The 21,902-nt window shown below is 37.6% G+C and overlaps 1 protein-coding gene across 1 annotated transcript in view; it reads right to left on the reverse strand.

Annotated features, from left to right (window-relative positions):
• Nucleotides 1–7,572: 7,572 nt before the first annotated feature.
• Nucleotides 7,573–21,902, reverse strand: part of MRPS35 (mitochondrial ribosomal protein S35) — a 68,417-nt gene continuing 54,087 nt past the window's right edge. Inside the window, exons 7-9 of the mRNA XM_009881877.1 lie at nt 19,789–19,898; nt 18,075–18,144; nt 7,573–7,970 (exon numbers count right to left, since the gene is read on the reverse strand). Of these exons, the coding sequence (XP_009880179.1) occupies nt 7,692–7,970; nt 18,075–18,144; nt 19,789–19,898 (459 nt within the window). The 3' untranslated portion in view covers nt 7,573–7,691. The remainder of the gene's footprint in view (nt 7,971–18,074; nt 18,145–19,788; nt 19,899–21,902) is intronic.

The raw sequence follows: 21,902 nt of genomic DNA on the forward strand, positions 1-21,902 counted from the left end.
CCAAAACCGACCCAAGTTCCCAAAACCACTGAATTCCATTAACTCATAACCAAACGTCTGATCATTCGATCTTTATGCTTTACCTTCCCTTCACTTCTCACTTCACTCTTCTGATGACAATCACTTCAAATGTTTTTCAAGCCCCTCTAGGAACACCTTCAGAATTCAACTGCTTTTGTAAACTTACTTGCTCTGCAATGCATTGACAAATCCACTTTGTCACTGGCTAAGGAAAACACATATGTGGCCAACATTTGCTCATGCCTTGCAATTAGCATGTGTTATCCACCTTGACTTGCTTTTTCTTGCCTACTCATATTTATCCTTTACATCATTAGCTTTTTAGCACAGGAATAGTCATTTAGTGCATGTTGCACAGGAAGAGACAAAATGTTTTGAAAGCTCTAGAAGTTAGCTTTATCATAAACAATCCTTTTTTTTTGTCATCTCATCCTGTATATTCTGTTCATAAAATGCTCCTCCGGAACATAACTCAAATGACTAGATCAACAAGGTGGCAAGCTATTTCCTCGCCTTACCTTACTCATGTGCTCATCATCTTAGGGTAGTAGTCATGGACCTGACCCCGAAATGCAAAAGTCTCAGGTCTGATTCATTTCATTAGAAACCAAAGGCACGTGTATGTCAGAGGAGGAACTTAGTTTCTCAACCTGTAGGTTACTGTGACATGCTTTATATCCTTTTGCCATAACTTGCACTGGAAATGGTGATGTGCATCAAGATGTCAGTATGATCTTTTTCAGACTAGGAGCTGCAGACCCAGTGGTTCAGGATTCTCTTTGTACAGTGCTCTACCAACCAAAATCTGAAGGAAATGTTCATGGCTCAGTGAAACACCCTTCTGTTAAAGACACGGGCAGGCATAACTGATTTCCATCTACAAAGTCTTAATCAGAAAATGAAGTTTGCAAACTTCATGTTTTGATCTCTGCCACAGATAACATTCAGGTGCTTCACACATCATGACAACCTGATTGAATATATTAAATAAACAAACTGATTAAGCACATGCTCCAAGTCAGGTTGTGGTACTTTTCATCTCACTCAGTACTGACGACAAGCACATTTCCTCAAAGGATTCTCCCACAAAACACTTCAGCCAGCATTGTCACATCAGTTTGCAATGAAAGTGCTTTTTAAATTACTTTTTTTTCCCCGTAATTTTTAAAGTCATGTATCCAAGGAAAATACATTTTAAAACCAACTTGCATCTAAAATCTAAAGATATCTCAAAAGCAGATGTAAAATCCAGCTAGTCACCTTTCTCCAGGTCTATTTGCTACCACATCACCCAATGCAATGCAGTAATACATAAACGTATTAAGAACTTGTCTTTTTGTTCGAAATGGTCCAAATAATAAAAATGGTGAAGCATATGTTTGCTGAATAAACACCCAATGCCATGCAGTAATACATAAATGTATTAAGAAATGTCTTTTTGTTTGAAATGGTCCAAACAATAAAAATGGTGAAGCATATGTTTGCTGCCAAAGAAAGGCTCAGTAAAACCTGCACTTTGAAAAACTTTGCATTTATATATGAATAGGAGTTAAAAAGCCTAAACCTAGACTCCGAAAAATACTTTGTAAGAGAGAGAGATCTGCACTCCGTGATGCCTTTCTTTAAGTTGAATAGAGCCATTGAAATTCTGCTTGTGTTCATGTTATAGTTTCAGTAGCTCTGAGACAGAGGTGCTACTTGAGAAATTAAGGCATTTCAAACTGCACAAACTTAATTTTCAAGATTTTGCAGCACTGAATTCCACATATAACTTATCCTGAAAATCAGGGAACATACTAAAATTATTATTGCATGAAATTTTTAGGATACAGGTCCATTCAGGTAGAAAAATTGTGTTCTGTTCCCTAAAAATTCCCCCTGACTTTCATCTGCGCTTCATTTTCCTTAGCCTAGAGTTTTGCCAAGCATTGCTGAATATTAGTTATCTTCAGTTAGAGAGGCATATGCGTTTTTTGTTATATTTAGTTATGTTATAGTTTGGATTTTTTCTTATTTGAATATAAATATTTTCCCCCCATTTTCCAGGTTTTAAAGAAAAGAGAGTGTAGAACACCTCTTTCTCCCTGCTTCACATAATAAGGTTTCCTGAACTGTTTTAACAGTTTGAGGCGGTAGTATTGTAACACAGTGTCCTTTACCCATGAATTTATCGTACTGAGAAGAATGGATTTCTGATTCAACTCATTATTTAATCATGCCTATAAAATACGGGAAGATGTTTAAATCCACAATATAAATTCATAATCTATTGCTGAACTTGAAGCCACATAAGCAAGACCATTGCATGTCTAAGGCAACATAGTTCTTGCAGTATTGGTATCCTGCTGTACCCATATGATACTGGGTAACATGCAGAACAGGGAAACACCAGAAGCAAAAGTGAACACAGGACATCCCCTCTCTCTTCTTTCTGTACAATTAAGACATTGATGTTTTCAGATAAATATTATGCAATTTAATTCAAAACTGAGACAGATTCTAACATATTGCAATACCTTTATTGTACGAGACTTGCACTATTTTCATTCCCCAAAATCCTTATTATCTATCCTTACCCTGACTTTATTCAGGCAGGGCTGCTACCTAAACGCCCCATGAAACATCTGCTAACAGTCTGGAGTGCTGCAAAGTCAATAGTGCTATACTTCTTCTAGCCTGTTTAACCCTTCATTTGCTATAAATGATCCTCTATAGCAGCTTGAATCAAGAAAAAAGAAGAAAAGCTAGTTGTAAGGGATGGATGCTACTAGCAGAATTGATTTTTATTTTTTTTTAAATAAACTACTGAAAAAGTGAGAACTTGCTATTCTTACACCAGTGATGTTGTGTACTTACAAATGAAAAGACTAGTAAAGAAATCCTTTCACTGGACATGATACATTCCAACATGCCAGAAACACAAATCTCCGCAAGAAGGCATTAGTTTTAATAGAAGTAAGTCATAGGTAATATACTATTTATTTTAAAACAGGTGTGTTTCCACCTCATTTTCCTCTCAGAAAGGTAACTTCTACCTGACCTATCAGTTGTGTGATCTGCAGCCAAGTCACAGTCACCCTTGGTGTCTGTGGTTTCCTCATCTTCAGACTAATGACTGTACAGTGCACTTCAGAGCACTTTGATGCTCCCCTGATACTCACCCTTAACTTTATGTTGTGTAGAATCCTATAATGGAACTAGGAGCCCAATACTCACAAGAAAAAGCAAATGAGACAGAAGTGAAAATTTCTGTGTCCCATGCACAAACACTTCTGGGGCAGGATGGAATGACTAGAACATATAACAGTCTTGATTTGAACATAGAACATATTCTTGATTTGTTGGCATACAGAGAAAAAAAAAGGCAGGAAAAGGGTTATATGAAGCACAGTAGCAGAACTACTTTATTACAGACAGGAGAGTCACAAGAAAATAAATACATGCATTTTAAGTATGAGGGAAACTGAAAAATGGGTAGAAGGAAGGTTTGTCCAGACAGCAGATCCCTTTTTAGGTAACCATCCCTTTATCCTCTACTTGTGCTTGTAGCAATGCTATGCATGAAAACAGGGCAAAAAGTGTCAACTCCAGTCAGAAGTATAAATGGTTCCCTGAAGACCATGTTATATGTAGGGGCTTACCTACTTTTCACCCACAGCCAGTCACATTCAGGTCTTGGGGCTTGGAGAAGTTACAAGTAGTTGTAACATCGCCCCTCCTTGCCAAAGACTGAACTACGTCTCTGTACAGGCCTTCTTGTCTAATCTGAGCAAGAGATTATGCTGAGTGTCCGATAGCCCTTCTTTAAGGGGCAGAAGTGCGACAGAACATAGACAAACAACATCAAGAAACTGTCTAGCAACATGGAACGTTTCACTTCACAACTCTTAGCACGCTGTTTACTAAAGACATCTTATGCTGGTGATTACAGTAGTTTCTAGATGCAAAAAGTTAGCCAGAATACTGACAAAGCAAGTTCTTTTCCAGTTTGACCAAACGCTAGGGCTCAACCTTTCTTTGGAATGTTTATATGGGAGACAAAAAGAAGGTTAGTCTCCTCAACAGCATCAGTGAAACTATGCATCACAACTATTCCAGATGGCCAAGAACTTAATTCATGTGAGCTTTCTTCCACTGGAGACAGCCGTAAGGAACTTACTTTTCCAGTTTGCGGGGGCAAGTGTTTGGATTTGAAATGAGACATCTGCTACTTGGAGATTAGAACAGTGACAACAAAAAATCACGTATAGTAGCCTTCCTGCTCAAGTTTCAAACTATGATGGACAGGGTTGCCTGAGGTCAAGGCTGCCATGAACTAGCTCTGTGTTCCTCTTCGCCAGTAAATACCAGTAAAAGAATTACCTATGGAGACAGCCAATGCCTCTAGATATTATGTGTGGTTTTTCACTCCTCCTTCCTTCTGAATTTATGCACTGGGGGGGGCTAGCCTGCTTCTTAACTGTTATTTATCTACATTTCTATTTAAAAGTAACATGAGCACTTCCATGTAAGAGAAGAATGTACATACACACAGGTATGTATAGATAGATACACACCTTAGAGTCATGCATTTATGTTATAATATACAGTATTAAGTGACTATTGCTAAGGACACACTTATTACTGTGCTATAGAGTAGCTTAACCTGTAAGTCTATTACTCTAACTCTTCACAGTTTTTAAGCTTCAGTGCAGGTTTCCAAGGAGATGGTCTGCAAGCATATTATAGGAAATTAAAGATGTGTAGTTTAGTTCGTATAAACACATGCCACGTTATACATCAACAACATTGGAAGACTCCCCCTGGAGTCATGATCTCAGTGTTCTAGGTATTCTACGTTCTCTACAGAGAAATACCACCATGCTGAAACACAAACAGTTTGGAAGGAGAAGCAGAAAAATAGAAAGAGAAACATCCGAGATGACAAAGAGCTCAAAACATAATCCAGGCTACCTTTGATCCAGTCCACTGCATTAGACAAGTCCTGTACTGTAACATATCAACCATTAGTAAAAATCACAAGTGCAACTCTGAATTTTATATTGCCTTTGATTCTAGCAGCTTGATTGGGCACTTACAGGATTAAAAACCTTTTTAATTTTGCTCCAGTGTTTCTTAGCAAGGAGAGGAAGCGAAGACAACATTGAAAACCCAGGTTGAAGAGCAATCTTGCAGATTTCTAAGCCCAGCTAGCGAAGTGTTGTATAGGCATAAGGTGATTAAGCCAGATACTACTGGAAAACTGGTATCTAATTCATTTCTGGTGGCAAGCATTGGATGTGGTTAGGGACCACAGTGAATTAGTCCCAACATTGTTCTTGGCCTGTCGGTAGAGACATTTGGGTGTCCTGGTACTCAGGAGACAGCCACCTTTTATCCCAACTGTTTTTCTTGAAAAATTTATAGAATGCATATAAGCTAGGTTTGAACACTTCAGAGGGAACTGTAGAAGCCTGTGCATTTTAGGTCTTCCATACATCAGCTGTGAAACTAATGAAATGCTAATGTAATAAAATGGAAAAATCAGTTTCCCTTGCTGTGCTGTTCTTCCTACCAGCCATTATTAGTAAAGTCAAACTGTTATTTTGACTACAACTTGCATAGAGAGTTCTGCTTAGGTCCATTTAGAGTCTATGAAGAGCAAAGGAAAACGAAATTGATCTCTGTTGCAGAGAGGATTTTATCAGGTCCTCGTATGTCCTGAATACGTAAGGATAACTTTATGACGAAAAGCAAGCTTATGGGGTTTTAGGTTTGTTAAAACATTTAAGGGCATTACTCATGACAGTCTGGTACAAGTCATGCCACTGCAAAACAGAAGTTAATTACATATGCTTGCTAGTACGCCAGTCCTTCTGCAAGCACTGACAAAGCTAATTAAGGAAACAAATTTCTCTTGTGTACATACTAGAACCAAACCGCCTTTGGAATAAAGCCAGGCACAACTCCACCACCCATACCATTCTCTGAGTCAAACTGAAGTTACTTCCTCAGTAATTTTGGTTTCATGGCTATTAAAAAAAATTAGGAATTACACAGAGGTACTATTTCAAATGTGAATTTTAAACATTACCCTCATTATCCCTGAATAAAGGGACAACATCCTTCTGCTAAAACGTCACATTAATATGAATCTAAGAGGAAGGACCACTAAATAACCAAGCTGGTAAGTGCAAAATGGGGATTACAGGACAAACTTTTCTCAAACTTAGCTGCTGCTCTGGCAGATTCTCATAGGGAGTAAAAAGCTGCATTAAATTCAGTCTCCTGCCATATGAAAACAGTTTCTACCTAAGAATAATCCTTCCAAAACTAACAATGTCTTGGAAATAGGAATACATACACTTTTTGGCTGTATGTAAACACAAAACAATGCAAAATCCTACCAGTGAGTGAGTTGAGACACACAGATCACTGCAAAAATCAATTCCTCTTCAGTTTTTTGATAGCCTTATTCTTATGCCGTTTCCTCTCAACAAGTTGCTGGCAGGGCCACATGCTAGGTTCTTTTATAGGTATGCAGAATCCTTAAGTCTGATGAATAAAAACTTCCTCTGCCCCTTTCAGAAAATGAAGGCTTTCTCTCTAAGATGAAACCTTAGTAAGACAGGAAGGAACAATAAAAGCAAAAATGGAGTTATTTATGTCCTTTCCAGCTGATATTTTTAAGGGTTTGGGTTTTTTTTTTCTTAACTGTGAGAAGGCAATAAAAATTGCCTGATTCCAGTGTTTCAGATCAATTTCTTTCAAATACAAATTACCAAATATAAGATAAACATCCACATAATTTCTCCATGCTTCACAGAGATGCTACAAATGCAGCAGTAAGCTGGATGCTACAAATGTTATTTCCTTGAGGAGCCTGAGTACATTCAAGAGACACCTCTGCATGCCTCAGGGTACCAAGAATCAGTCCATTCCTATTTAAGCTATATACTCACCTCACTACTCAGCATCCCTCTTTCAGCAACTCTCATCATTCTTCCTTCCCCGTGTACTTTGGTATCCTGTAAATAACTGCTAGTTCACCTTTCAACTACCATCCCATTTGATTTTGTTCCATCATTTTAGAGACAGGTATTTTTTTACATAGGGTATTTATTAGTCCTCATGATGACAACTGAGAACCTCATAGTGCTCAGTGTGCTTCAACACCTCTCCAAAAGTTAAACTACTTAGGTAACAGTCTCTTTATTTTACAGATAGGAAGTACAGATAGAGAAAAAACTGAGTGACGTTTGAGGAAGTTTAGAGCTCTTACATTTCAGACTCTTCAGTAATAGAGCTCAGAGCCTAAGTAATTTCATTGGCTTTGACACTGCTGCTCTAAGTTATATGCCAAAAGAAGTTATACGAACAGTCAGAATGTGATTAAGCACAGAACTGACCCAGGACCTCCCAATCTAAGAAAGCACAGAATAGAATATTCAAGTCACCAATATGACTCAAAACGTACTTTATTCAAAGAATAAGATTCATGGACAGGAAAATTATGTTTACAAGAAAATTCAGCAGTAAAGAAAAATCTGATTGCTATTGAAATTAACGCATCAGGTTTCATATTTTTGGTGAAGGTTCCGAGTAATTATACATCCACGTCATACAGAAATATTAACATAGTAGTTTAATGTTTCTGTAATAATCAGATATACCTGCAGAGTCTGCTGCTCTCACGGTAATGCTTGTATATTCAATAGTTTCTTCACGGATTCCTTATACTGAGACATGGTATTTTCTGTTTCACCTTCATTTTTAAGTGCAATTACAGAGTTTCTGTAATTCTTAACTACTTCAGATGCAAGAAGCTCTTCCTTGGTTACATTACTGACATTCTCTGAGGCTTTTATTCGAAGTAGTGTTTCTACGGCGTTTTTCTGAGAGCAGCTGTTTTCCCAGATATACTCTTCCATGTCCTCCTCTGTCTTCTCACTCTCCCACATCTCAGTTTTCTGAAAGATACACACAATCTTAAGAATTACTCAAGAATGAAACAGAGCTACAATAATTTGAAGAAACTTATCTCTCATACCAATTCGCCTTAAAAATTACTTTGGTCATGGAAGATATTTCCCCTTCTTGGACTTTAGAGTCCAAAGCTTGTAACTCAAGCCTCAAACAGAGTTCAAAAGGTTCAAATGAGTTTCCTTCCTCCCACTTATCAAGTTCATTACGTATCTGGCAGATATAACTAGACAAGTCAAAACGGGAAGAAAAGCTTATGGACTATACATAATGAATAAGAGAAAACCTTGTAAAAGTAAAATTTTAAATAAACCCAAATGCTCAAGCTTTGGAAGTAGTCACCTAGCACATGATTTTGGTATGCTTAGATGTGAAGTAAGACAGCTCATACCAGGTAACCTATGATGAGACACAGCATTCCTTCACCATTTGGGAAACGTTTTAATTGTGACTCATAAGGAAAAGGACAACCAATTAATCCATTTGATCCTCCTGCAAAACAAATTGTTCCTCAAAAGAATTTCTATCCACAAGGTGCTAATTTTTACCTAATTGGTGTTGCAAGATTAGACGGGATCAAAATTTGAACACAGACAGAAGACATCATCCCCATGCCTGTAAATACTTGGCTTGTGCAGTTGTTCTGTATAAATTTTGTATTTGAATATTTCTCCAATTCAGCAGGCCTTCCTCTAGCTTCACAGACTAAGGGATATTTCGAACGTTACAACCTGCTTTTTTTATATATATTTAATTTTTATTGTACTTTTGCAAATATATATGCTTTGTAGATATATTTGTATTTTTAGATATTGTACATTGTACATTTATTGTACATTTATAATTCTTTAGTACTTTACTGATGTAAACAATACATAGCACCCTTATATTATTTCAACTATGTAAGAATCACAATTTGAAGTATTTTTGGTGGTCATGTTTTTCTTACAATTGTTGCAGAAGTCATGTCTAAACAAAATTTATATTTTTCTGGGAGTAAATTCAAGAAACATTATAATAAAGCATTTACACCGTATGGATTTTTTTCTTTCTTTCTTTTCTTTGTTTTTTTAAATCCCTTGCCAGAAAGAGCTCTTCAGTAAATTTTTAGCTATGCTATGCAGAATCCAAATAAACCTGGTAATCATGAGAGGGTTGGGGTGGGGTTTTTTTTGTTTGTTTGGGGGGTTTTTTGGGGGGTGTTGATGGTTTTTCATTTGTTTATTTTACAGTATTCTGTTCACTAGGCAACAAGGTTGCTGCAGTCAAACCATAATATTTCTAACATTTAATTCAGACCCAAGATTATTTTTTTCCCCCTACAACTCTGTGTGCTTAGGTCTGTCTATCTGAATTTAACAATACTTTAACAAACGCCGCATCCTGCAGCTGGTAAATGGAACCTCTTGTCTTTTAAATCCCTGAGTCCACATGTTTAGTCAGAAACAGTGATTAACACTGCTAAAAGGCTCATATGACTGACATTAAAACCTGGACACAATACAGCACAGAAGTAAAAGAACCCACTCAATTTCCGGAGAGGAAAAAAAAACCCCACAAAAACAGAGGTACTGTAGCCTGTATTGCCAAAACAGTAGCAGAACAAGTTGTTATAGTAAACTATTCCTCGAATGTTTGAAAAATACTGCAATTCAATGTGGAGATTTACATAGTTTTAAATTAACGACACCATCCTGTTTTACATATCCCTTGTTTATCTGCATAATGGCCACCCAAGACACTTCTTTCCTAAATTCCAAAAGAACTTTAAAGCAAACGCTTCTCTCACAGGGATAGAGTTTCTCAAGAGTAAAGGAATATGGGTATCGCTCCTGGTCACTCCCTGGACCAAACTCATGTTTGAAGTTCAAACAAAAGATCACTGTGAGGCTTTTAAACACCTTCAAGTCATAGCAGAGACAACAAGAACTAGTTACAGTTACTACATTTACCTCTTCAGGAAAATCCTTCTCTGCACTTACAGGATTTCAGAGATGCACACTGATAAGCAGATTAATATTCCCCTATCTCTTTTGAGCTATACAGAGCAAGAAGATTTTAAAGAAGGCCAAAGAAACTGTTAAGTATTTCTTTCTTGGAATCCTTCCCAGCAGAATGGTGTGTCAAAATGTCTTTTAAAATAAAATCTGACTTCTCGGGGGGGGGAAATGAAGGAAAGGAGATTTGACAGTAGGGCAAGATTTCAAAATCCATTCCTCAGCCCTGCTACAAGAAGCCAGTATCTATTGATACCATGTTGGTGGCCACACCTCAAAATGAGAGGTTATCCTACTGTACACAGGTCCAGATATACGTCACAAACAGGAAACTGAAAAGAAATCACATTTTTGCATATTGAGTGAAACTTAAATACCTTTCCAACCAGATTTATTTCAAGAGAAAAAGCGAATCTGGAATTATATTTTCATTTGAAAAAGCACCCTAGGTAGACAAGGACCCATGAACTCTGAATACTGGAAATCTTACAAGTATTATTGCCTCATTTTAAAGTGTTATGAAGAAAACTGATAAGACAATGAATGAAACTTCAAAAATGAGGTTTTCATCACTCAGTTTTGTTAGCTGATTATTTTTGTCCCCTGCAAATTTAAAATGTTAGTAAACGCTACACTAAGAGTCTTACAAATGAAAACAAAACTGTGAAACCTGGAATATAAGTGTGGCATTGTGTAACATTTTTCTAGAATCCCCACTTAAAGAAAGAGGTTTCTTCAATGAATTCACTAAAAACAATAGCTTCATCCTATCATACCTAAGACAGATTCTCAGTAAGTATTAAGCAGCCGCACTGAAGATGCACTCAGATGATAATTTCAATTGTTTCTCTTACTGAAACTTCCAATAAGAACATCCCCCCCACCAAAAAAAAAACCCAACCAAAACCAAACCACCACCAGAAAGTAATTTTTCATATAAAGTCAAAGGACATAAACCTGTTACTAAATAGGCAAAAAAGAGTGACTGGTTTTTTCCACCTCCTAATGCAAATACATAGAATTATTTTTTAACACTATAAACAGAATAAGAATTTGTTTCTAAGCAAATATTTTATGTGACAGTTTAAGCCAGTATTCTGGGAGGTTTACAAGCCTTTACAGTGCTTAATCTGAAGTGCTGACACAGTATAAACACTAAAATAGTACTCTGGCTAGTGAAATTGCTTTTTACCTTAAAGTCATTAACAAAAAGCTCCAATATATATTGTACCCTTAAGCACAGAAAAAAGGAAAGCATTTCACCATCATTTTTCTTTGGTTTTCTTGCAGTCTAACTTTCATAATTTTGCTGTCACAGCCAGAAGTAGAATTGTCAATTCTCTGGTGTTTCTTTTGGGGAAGACATTCTAACTAAAATTTGTAAGTGGCAAACAGAAATCTTCAAGACAACTAAAAACATGACTCATGTTAGTCAATTTTCTCATCAATGGTTTGAACAGTTACAATTTTAATGCTGTTTAGCAAAGACCAAGTATTTTAGTGGGATTTTTTTTTTGGAGGGGAAGGAAAGTTTTCTAAGTTGCAAGTCAAATTTCAACCTCTGTATAGCCTGGAATAATTACATTTCTTAGTACTGCATTGAAATAAAAGATACACTGTGCGGTACAATAATCACAGATTTTAAGGTAATAAATGACAGCTATGCAAGCATTTTCCAAATTATCAGGTACCTTCAAGCCAAAGAGGAGTTGCCAAAACAATTAGGTACTTATCTCTCTGGATTTATTACACCTTTGAATGGTACTATTTAGTTAGCAACTTAAAAAGAAATATCAACATAAATTTGTAAACAGGCAAAACACATTTGTATCTGATGAGATAGGATACAAAAAAAATTTTAATTGCTTGGTGATGCAGAATAGGTTAAAATACTTTCTTCTGAATGGGCAGAACATTATTTTCTAGGACACAGCAATGGCACAGGGCAGATAAGACCTCTAGAGCATGAAGGAAAATCAAGAGAAGGACTGTGAAGACTAAATATTCCTGCAAGGTACAAATGTAAAAGAGAAAACAAGAACGAGCAGAGAAGAAAGAACAGAACTTTGACTCAAAAGATAACATTGGATGTAAGGTACTGTCATACTTGATACTCACAGGCTTAACCTCTGGTTCTGTCACTAACTTAAGAGTCCTCAGCAGTCACCATAATCTAGATCGCCTCTTTCAAAAATGAGGACACCACCTATTTTTTTGGTCTGATGTGGGTGCCTGTGCTTCCTGGGAAGTCCAGGCTTCTGTAAGGGTCATGGCCAAGAAGGCTAATGGCATCCTAGCCCACATCAGGAATAGTGTGGTGAGCAGGACTAGGGAAGCGATCATCCCCCTGTACTCGGCACTGGTGAGGCCCCACCTCGAGTACTGTGTTCAGTTTTGGGCCCCTCACTACAAGAAGGACATTGAGGTGTTGGAGCATGTCCAGAGAAGGGCTACAAAGCTGGTGAGGGGTCTGGAGGACAAGTCTTATGAGGAATGACTGAGGGAACTGGGGTTGTTTAGCCTGGAGAAAAAGAGGCTGAGGGGAGACCTTATCACCCTCTACAACTACCTGAGAGGAGGTTGTAGAGAGGTGGGGGCTGACCTCTTCTCCCTGGTGACAAGTGATAGGACGAGAGGAAATGGATTCCAGTTACGTCAGGGGAGGTTTAGATTGGATATTAGGAAACATTTTTTCACTGAAAGGGTTATTAGACATTGCAATAGGCTGCCCAGGGAGGGGGCAGATACACCATCCCTTGAGGTGTTTAAAAAAAAAAAGGGTAGATGTGGTGCTTCGGGACATGGTTTAGAGGTGGTTTTGTCAGGGTAGGTTGATGTTTGGACTTGATGACCTTAAAGGTCCCTTCCAACCTTAGTGATTTTATGATCTTGCATTTGCATACATTGAAAATCATGTGGAATTGGACCAAGCAAAATTGTTGCACCTTTTTGTAGTCTTGACTGGTTTAAAATAACTGTGATTTATTTCCTTCTCATTTTATCTTTTTCAGATTCCTCCCCTCTACAATGACTATGAAGTTTTTCCTTGCTGGAAAATTAACTTCCTGCTCCACTTGTTTCTCCTTCCTGCTTTCAGCTTGTAACAGAACTTTACTTTTTAGTGATAACTATTAATCTGAACAGAAAGTGAAGAAATCAGTTTATGATCTTTTAAACAACTTGAGGGCAGCAAACACTTACTCTCTAAAAACTACTTAACACCATAGAATTTATTTTAGAGCTGGTGTTACAGCATTCAAGAAGCACCATCAGCTAAAGTAGCAGAAATACAACTGACTGAGCTACTGTTTAACAAACTACCTAATCTATCTCACCCCTTCACTGATGAATTCAATCCAGGTGCAATCCTGGGGGATAATTTGAAAGGAATCACAGAAAAAATCCTAAAATAAGTTCAATTCTTGCGAAGGTGGTGCAAGTCACATATCTACCAAATACATTCTAAAGCTAATAAAACACAAATATTTGATTAATAACCTGAAAACTATTAAGAATGAAGCAAAAGATCTCCAAGTATTCCAAAATAATAAATGAACATTCAAAAATATAAATGAACATCCTTAAGTTTTAAAACATTAAGATTTTAAAGATAACCAAACTCATGTTCCTGACATCTATCTGCATTTATCAAAATTAAGCTGCCAAATACATCAGTCTGGGATCTTAAGGTACGCTTCTTGCTTCTTATGCATCTCTGCAAGTACCAGACTTCATCTAAATTGAGCTCTCCATTAGATGTAGGCAGACTCATTAGCCAAGCTGTAATGCAAATAACTTGAAACAAGAATGCAATATGTAGACTCTAATTAATATTGCTCCCACTGTTCAGATCCTTCTCAAGAAACAGCACAGTCTTACCAAGCACCTACTATCAATCCACCGATATACTGCCAATATTCTGAACTCCTTCCCATAGTTGTCATGCTTTACCATGTACCTCATTTGAACTTGTGATAACAGAGGGTGGATCAAGAATCAGAGGATGAATTCACATTTTTCCTCCCTCTTTCTTCACTTCCCTTATTAAAACAAGCAATCAGGATATTTTTTTCTACCAGAAAATCACAAGCACTATAGATTCCCTTTGCCAGAAACAATGGTAGCGTTATCTGCTACGGGAATGCATTCTAGAAGATGAAAGAAAATCATCACATTTGTTTCTTCAAAATAAAGGGGGGGTTATTAAATACAGATCAAATACCAACTGGTAACACTACACTGTGTTTTGGTAAATTCTAACACAATCCTGAAATGTCCTGAGCACCCTCAGCTCTTGCAGGATTTTGCATGGTCAAGTTCATCGATGGCATTTCTACATGAACATAAGATAAGAAAGAGACGACAGTTTCAGACCCAATACTACTTTTAAACACCAATCCATAGGGGTTATGTAGCCCAAAAGGCTACCCAGTAGTATCCCATTTCTCCTACAGGTAATCAAATAGCTTCAGCTACTCTCTCCATTCCCAAGTCACAAATGTACTTTTTTGCACTCCTGTCACCTTTGTCAGCTTCTTCATCTTAACTCTGTATTCTACCTATCAACGGTCTGACAATTCTTTTCCCTTGTCTATCCCTCCCTCCCACAGCATGGAAACTCTGTTTCTTCTGCTAACACTCACAAAACCAAAACAAAACAGACATTCATTTAGTCCTTCCACCACAAAAAAAAAAACAAACAAAAAACCCACAAACAGGTAAAACAGCTTCTTCCTTTCAATTCCTTCCCTTTTTCTTATTTCCCCATGCATTCAAAAAAGGTCTCTCTCTTACACACGATTATAAAATCCACCTGAATCTCTCTGAAAGCTTTTCTACACCAGGTTCAATCCTCCAACATAACTTCAAAGCCTTTCACAATTTGGCTAGTCTGTCTTCTTGCACCATCACTGATTGCTAGCAGGTTAGAGAAGACAAAAATGCTAGTTTCAGCACATTCACCTATCATCATGCTTCCCTCACTTTGGCTGGGGTACCCCTCAGAAACCAGCTTGCCGAATTTGATTTGGATAACCTTTTATTCATTTATTTGAATGCAAACAAGTTCTCTTCCCCACATTGCAATCCACAAAAAAAGGTTTTCCATTCTTAATATACTTGGAGCCTTGAGGCACCATTATCTCATGTTGAGAGAGATAGTAGGCAAAGTTTTCAGGATCGAGGGTAAAATTTACATGCAGCCAGCTTTCCCTTCACTTAGCAAGAATAGAACACTGCCCTCATCTTTTTATTGAATTCCAATACACACATCCATAAAAACACATTGTGGCACTACTCTGCTGGGAAAGTCATCAAATCTTGCAATTAATTCTGTAAACAGGATTGCTGTTACCGTCTACATGAAAGGCCAGTCCCCATCCATCCCCTTCTAATATTAAAGTTCGTACAAATTAAAGCAATCCATACATTGTTTGCTTACGGTTTACAAAACTTATCCAAACTATCTTTCAGCAAGTTATTAAAAGCATTACCACTGATCACGGAAAAAAAAAACCAACAACCCAAAACCAAAACAAAACGTCACACAAAGTGAAAAAAAAAGGTCTCAGGAGACCATTAGTTTTTCACAGAAATCAAAGACAATTACAAGTGACTGATGAACTCATCAAATATTAACATGGAAGTTGAAAGGTAATAAAAGGGCAAGAGACTTGTGCATATTCAATACACAGTGAACATTCATGTAGCAATATCGTATAGCCCTGTCTTCCATCACTAAGTAATGCTAAAGTAAAGGAGAGATGTGGTGTTCATCTGGAATTAATAAAGTGAGTAGTGTCTAGCTCTCTTATCATTGCTTAATACTGGAAAGTAATCTGTCATTAATTTAAGATTTGTAATGCAATGTAATGCTATTGGGGAGAAAAATACCCATGTGTACAAAGCACTTGAAATCTAAAGTAAATGTATCTTTTAAGATATTAGTGTAAGTTGAATTTAATTTGATGCACTCTATAATTACAAAATGTATCCCTCAAGGCAACTTCCAGTGAAAGGGAAATATAGCTCATCCTCCTTATTATGTTTTTTATGCCATCACTGCAATGATCAAAATCAAGAACACTGAAATTCGTAAAAATGCTAAATACGGAGATTTAATTTAAATACTATAGAACAATTGCATCAAGAAGCGAGTGGCCAGCAGGTTGAGGGAGGTCATCCTCCCCCTCTAGTCTGCCCTGCTGAGGCTGTACCTGCAGTACTGTGTCCAGTTCTGGACTCCCCGCTTCAAGAAGGACAGGGAACTACTGGAGAGGGTCCAGCAAAGGGCTATGAAGATGATTAGGAGATTGGAGCATCTTTCTTATGAGGAAAGGCTGAGGGACTTTTTAGTCTGGAGAAGAAAGGACTGAGGGGGGATCTTATCCTTGCTTATAAATACTTAAAGGGAGGGTGCCAGAAAGATGGGACCAGTCTTTTTTCAGTGGTGCCCAGTGATAGGACAAGAGGCAACGGGCACAAACTTGAACATAGGAAGTTCCATCTTAACATGAGGAGGAACTTCTTTACTTTGAGGGTGGCAGAGCACTGGAACAGGCTGCCCAGAGAGGTGGTGGAGTCTCCCACTCTGGAGACATTGAAGACCCGCCTGGATGCCGTCCTGTGCAACCTGTTGTAGGTGACCCTGCTCTGGCAGGGGGGTTGGACTAGATGATCTCCAGAGGTCCCTTTCAACCCTGACCATTCTGTGATTCTGCGTAATTGAAGACAGTAAGTGTGAACTTTGGTAGCTAATCAACTACAACTTATTGAAAAGAGTACATCTATGGAAATATAGTGACAATGAAGGCTTTCAATGTCCATCTCAATGTGACTAATAACAGATTACATTTAAACAAATTTAAGTTATCCAAAACATAACTACGGGTTTTCAACAATAATTTTCTTTCAGACTGCTAATTTGTTTTCTGTAGAAAATGGCTGTAAAATTGTTGAAGGCAATACCTATAACCAGCACAATTAACCACAAAAATACAGGAGACAAGTCTGAAGAATTCACTGTAAAAGAAAGATCCGGGGTCTAAAGATATCTTATTTTATTTAGAGGACTACTTAAGAATTGTAGTAAATTATCAATAAATTGGATAGTATCTTTAATACACTTACATTGGATTTTTCACATGAATAACTAACTGGGAAAAATTCCAAATATGCCATATCCCAAATGATTATAGAAAAGTTTACATTACACTTGCTTTGGTAGAAATATTTAATTAAGAGTTACAATAATTTTATATATTTCTGAAGACACTAACTCTGATGCAATGAAATCCTAAAAGTAACAGAAGGAGGGGAGGATGTCCCCTTTCTTAGCAAAAGCAGCCTAAGTCCTCACTCCTTCCAGCTTGAGGCAAGATTTGTGAGAGAGCATTTGAGAAGCAGAATACTTCCAAATTACAGCCATGGTTTAGCACAGCTCCAGAAGAGCCCAAGGAAAGACAGATTCTAAGTAACAGATAAGAGTTTGGAGTCAGGCAAAATGTAGATAGTGTGCTGTATGTTAGTTTTCATAGGTTTAAAGCCAGTAACACACCCCTATGCTTTTTTTGGAATCGGCTTGTTTTCATCTTTAAACACGGTCACTGTTAAAAACGCACAGATGACAGGTGATAATCACAGAGTACACCGTTTCTCTGGATCCGCTCAATTCATATCCGAATACTGTGCATAGGCTGCCCAGCATGCAAGCATGCTGCCAAACTAAAGGTACGTTTAGGAATCCTGAGAATTAAGGTGTTTTCTGCTAGGGTCAGGGTCAATTTTAGGCTCATTGTTGTGCAAAACAAAGTATTGGGAAAGGATCTCTTATCAAGGTCACAAACTAGAGAACTTCGGAAAAGAGGCCAACTATATATACAGAGTAGCACCTGTGAAGTTAAAGAAATGCACTCTAAGTTGACTGGGGAATAGGATTCAAACATAAGCAACTTATCTTGGTTGAATTTGAGGAAAAGTGAGGTGGAAGAGGAAAAGAATCCAAGATTATTTACTTTAAGCTGGACACAGTCATGGAACTTTTTATAAGCTACGAGAGAGCACATTATCGCGCGTGCTTTATTCATAATTTCTTACCCAAGATTCATGGTACAAAACCGTGAGGAGGTGTATGCCATAATCATAGTTCTGCCTTCTTAGCGGACACCTGAAAATTCAAAAACAAGGGTAGTCTTTCTGAAATCAAGCCACTCTAATATCCTTTTGAATAAAACATTAAACTTGCCATCAAAATTTCTAATTTGTAATGTAGGAAATCTTCGGGAAATGGGTATTTGATTCACACACATTTCAGAATTACACACAAACAAGAATAACATCATGAAAGCATGAATATTAAGAACATTGGAGAATCAGCACCTGCAAGTCAGGAGGAAACTATACATAATGCAAGAATTTACAGATCTTTGGGAAACATTAAAAACTTTTCTGCCATCCGTGCCAAAGTGGCATCCAATGTACTTTAGTCTGAACTTGCTTAAAACCTTATTTTATTTTTTTTCCCCAAACCTAAAGAAAGGATGATGATTGGTGAAAACAGCCATGAAATACAGTGTATAAGAGAAGATCTAGCCAACAATTTAACAAGAAAAGTTTATGTCAATATGGCTGTAAGTCAAAACATGATCACAAGTAAAATTTGTTGGGATAAGGCACAGTCCTGCAAAAACAGTTTATTTCTTAAAACCTGTCATCAAAACCTTCTGCTAAGAATTTAATGACATTAAACCCTTCCTCGTACTGATCACCCACAACCTCCTGTCTATTTCTCATGCTCAACTCTTCCTGCAGGCTCCTTCACCACCCTTTTTGACGCAGAACAAATTGAATCATGCGAGACTACATCTCGGACACTCTAAAAACACTCATCTGAATGACTATGGACTGTGACTATTTCAGCAAATAAAGTTTAAAAAAGACTCAAGCTTCTGACTTGTATTTCTTCCATAGTCAAAGAGCCTCAGTTTAAAAGTAATCTAAATACCAGCCTGGCAAATCCTGTATTAAAGAAATGGATGTCACTCAGAGCGAAGGCCTTAGAATTTACTAAAAAGAAAATGAAATATCAACAGGGACATTAAAAGTGTATTCTGGAACACAGCATGACGCAATTCACAGATGCTCTAGAAGGTAAGCTCCTTTCAGCTATCCTAACGTTTTAGCCACAAAGAAATCTTGCTAGGAAAATGTAAACTGTTGGTAGCGCAAGTGGTCCCAGTAAACCACCCCGATCTTCCAAGAAGAGATATGCACAATTTTATTTTCCTACCACTGAAAGCAGCTGTGAATTAAAGTGTATTGTGAGTTTAGGAATACATATGTATTTTCTAAAACTCTTCAGAATTCAACACAGAAAACATGTTTCTCCCATGCAGCCTTCTGAACATAACTGTAAATAACTAAAGAGATTTATCTAGAACATTAAAACATTGAGAAATGTCTGGACATGGATGTCCCAATTTTTCTTGCCTGAAACTCTTCAAGTCATTGTTTAACAGAACCTGTTTGGGAAACATGACAATGACTTTAAAATAACAATTGAGACTTCTAAATACAGAGCTTCAATAACTAGCAATATTTAACAAGAATTAGATTTGACCTTATGCAATTTGTCCATTACAGTTTTAACAGTTAACTACAGGAGTCCTGGTATGTTTATCTTAAAGTCATATTTTCGCCTTAAAACTACAATAATTTACTAAGACATTAATTGATATTACTGGAAGACACACAGCCCTTTCTATACTGTGACCATTGCTACAGGCATTTTTTTTCCTTCTTGTAACTGTACCTGTCTGTTGTAATGTTGAGCACATCTGTATCCTTACAGTACCGTTCTCCTACCAGTTTAATGAGCTTCTTCTTTGCATGGTCATCCAAATTCAGGTTGGAAAGTTTAACCTTGAAGTACAAGAGAAAACACCTTTAATTACTTCGATAAATCCAATCTCTGCACCCTGAAAATATTTTGAGATAGGCACATTTTTTAACAAGAATTAAAAAGATAGCTGTTAAATATGCATTTGCAGAGTTTCTTCTCATTGTCTCACATGTCAGAAGTGTTAATACAGGGAAGTATAACCTCAATATTCAAAGAATAAATTTATTTTCATACAAATACCAGAGGGGCTGAGGAAGAATATTTCTACTCAAACTTTTTTCACAAGAAAAAAAGAGTTGTCAGTTTAGTTTGTGGCTGTATTTCATATTCACATGTACAAAACACCTGCAGCTGGATCTGGTACTGGCACTACATGCTTCCAACAACAAAAGATCTTTTCTTATGTTACCCTAATGTGAAAAATAAGATAAAATTCAGAATGTCTTCTAAGTAAGAATGTTCCAGTGAGAATATGCAGCAGGACTTCAGGAATTCTGTAAAGCTGCCTAAGTCACTGCTTAGTATTTTTAAAATTCACTAAAGATATTAAGCATTAATATAAATCAAAGATTTATCAAATTTTACATATTAACACCATTCTCCATTTCGTCTTCACATGCATAAACTGACTTGCAAGGTTTCTGTCATAAGGATGTAGATATAGATATAGAATTCAATTAATTAATCTTAAGTTTGGAGCAATTATCAGACATTGCTATTAAGAATTTTGGCACATTTTGTTTTTTCCTTTTTCCACCCACTGTTAACAATGGGATGGATATTTCGTAATTCAAAACTTGTAAAATAAACAAAAATCTTGTGGAAATCTGCAACTGAAAGGTTTATATCATAATTAGCACTAGTAAGTAAGCACTATCCATCCTTCATAAGAATGCATTCTGACCATCAATGGTGTTAAAGTGGATGAAGTTGTTAAGACATGCTGTATGAATAATGAAAGGGTGAAATACGTTACAGGTATGTTGTAATTTGAAACAAATAGATGAAAGCTTTGCCTCCACCTGTCTAGAAGAGGCAAGGGAATCTTTGGCAGCAGGCTGGCCAGCTTGGTGAGGTGGGCATTAAACAGAAGGACTCAGGGAGTGGGGTCCAAAATAGCAATGATCACGCCATCGCATCCCACTGGGGAATAAGGCAGACCAACCAGAGCAGTGACAAAAGTTCCTTAGCTCACTCCCAAGATGAGAACCAGAAGGCCAACCACCTCAAGGGTGTGTGTGGCTATGATGGATCCTCTTGCACTCCTCCAGGGAAACCTGCATGCTCGATTACCTCTCTGAAATGCCTGTACACCAACGCACACAGCATGGGGAATAAGCAGGAAGAACACAGAGATCTGTGCGCGGTCACAGGGCCATCATCTCATTGCAATTACAGAGCCATCGTGGGATAGCTCATGTGACTGGAATGCCGTCATGGATGGCTGTGTACTTTTTAGGAAAGACAGGCCAGTGGGGCGAGGTGGTGGAGTTGTTGTCTATGCAAGAGAGCATCTGGAATGTATCAAGCTCTGCCTAGGTGTGGATGAAGAACATGTTGAGATCTTATGGGTAAGAATTAAGGGGCAGGCTAATATGGGTGACACTGTTGTGGGTATTTACTACAGACCACTGGATCAGGAAGAGGAAGTTGATGAGGCCTTCTACAGACAGAAATAGCCTCACGATCACCAGGCCCTGGTTCTCATGGGAGACTTCAACCACCTTGATATTTGCTGGAAGGTAAGACAGCCAGGCACACACAGTCCAGGAGGTTTCTGCAGAGCACTGATGATAACTTTTGACACATGTGGTGGAGGAACCAATGAGGGGGGTGTGCTGCTGGACCTTGCGCTATCAAACAAAGGAGTAGTTGGGGATTTGGAGGTTTAGGGTAGCCTTGGCTGCAGTGACTATAAGATGGTGGAGTTCAGGATCCTGCATGGAAAAAGCAGGGCAAAAAATACGATTACAACCCTGGACTTCAGCAGAGCTGACTTTGGCCTCTTCAAAGAACTATTTGGA

This window comes from Charadrius vociferus, unplaced genomic scaffold (genome assembly GCF_000708025.1).
Source record: "Charadrius vociferus isolate BGI_N301 unplaced genomic scaffold, ASM70802v2 scaffold413, whole genome shotgun sequence".
NCBI lineage: Eukaryota > Metazoa > Chordata > Aves > Charadriiformes > Charadriidae > Charadrius > Charadrius vociferus.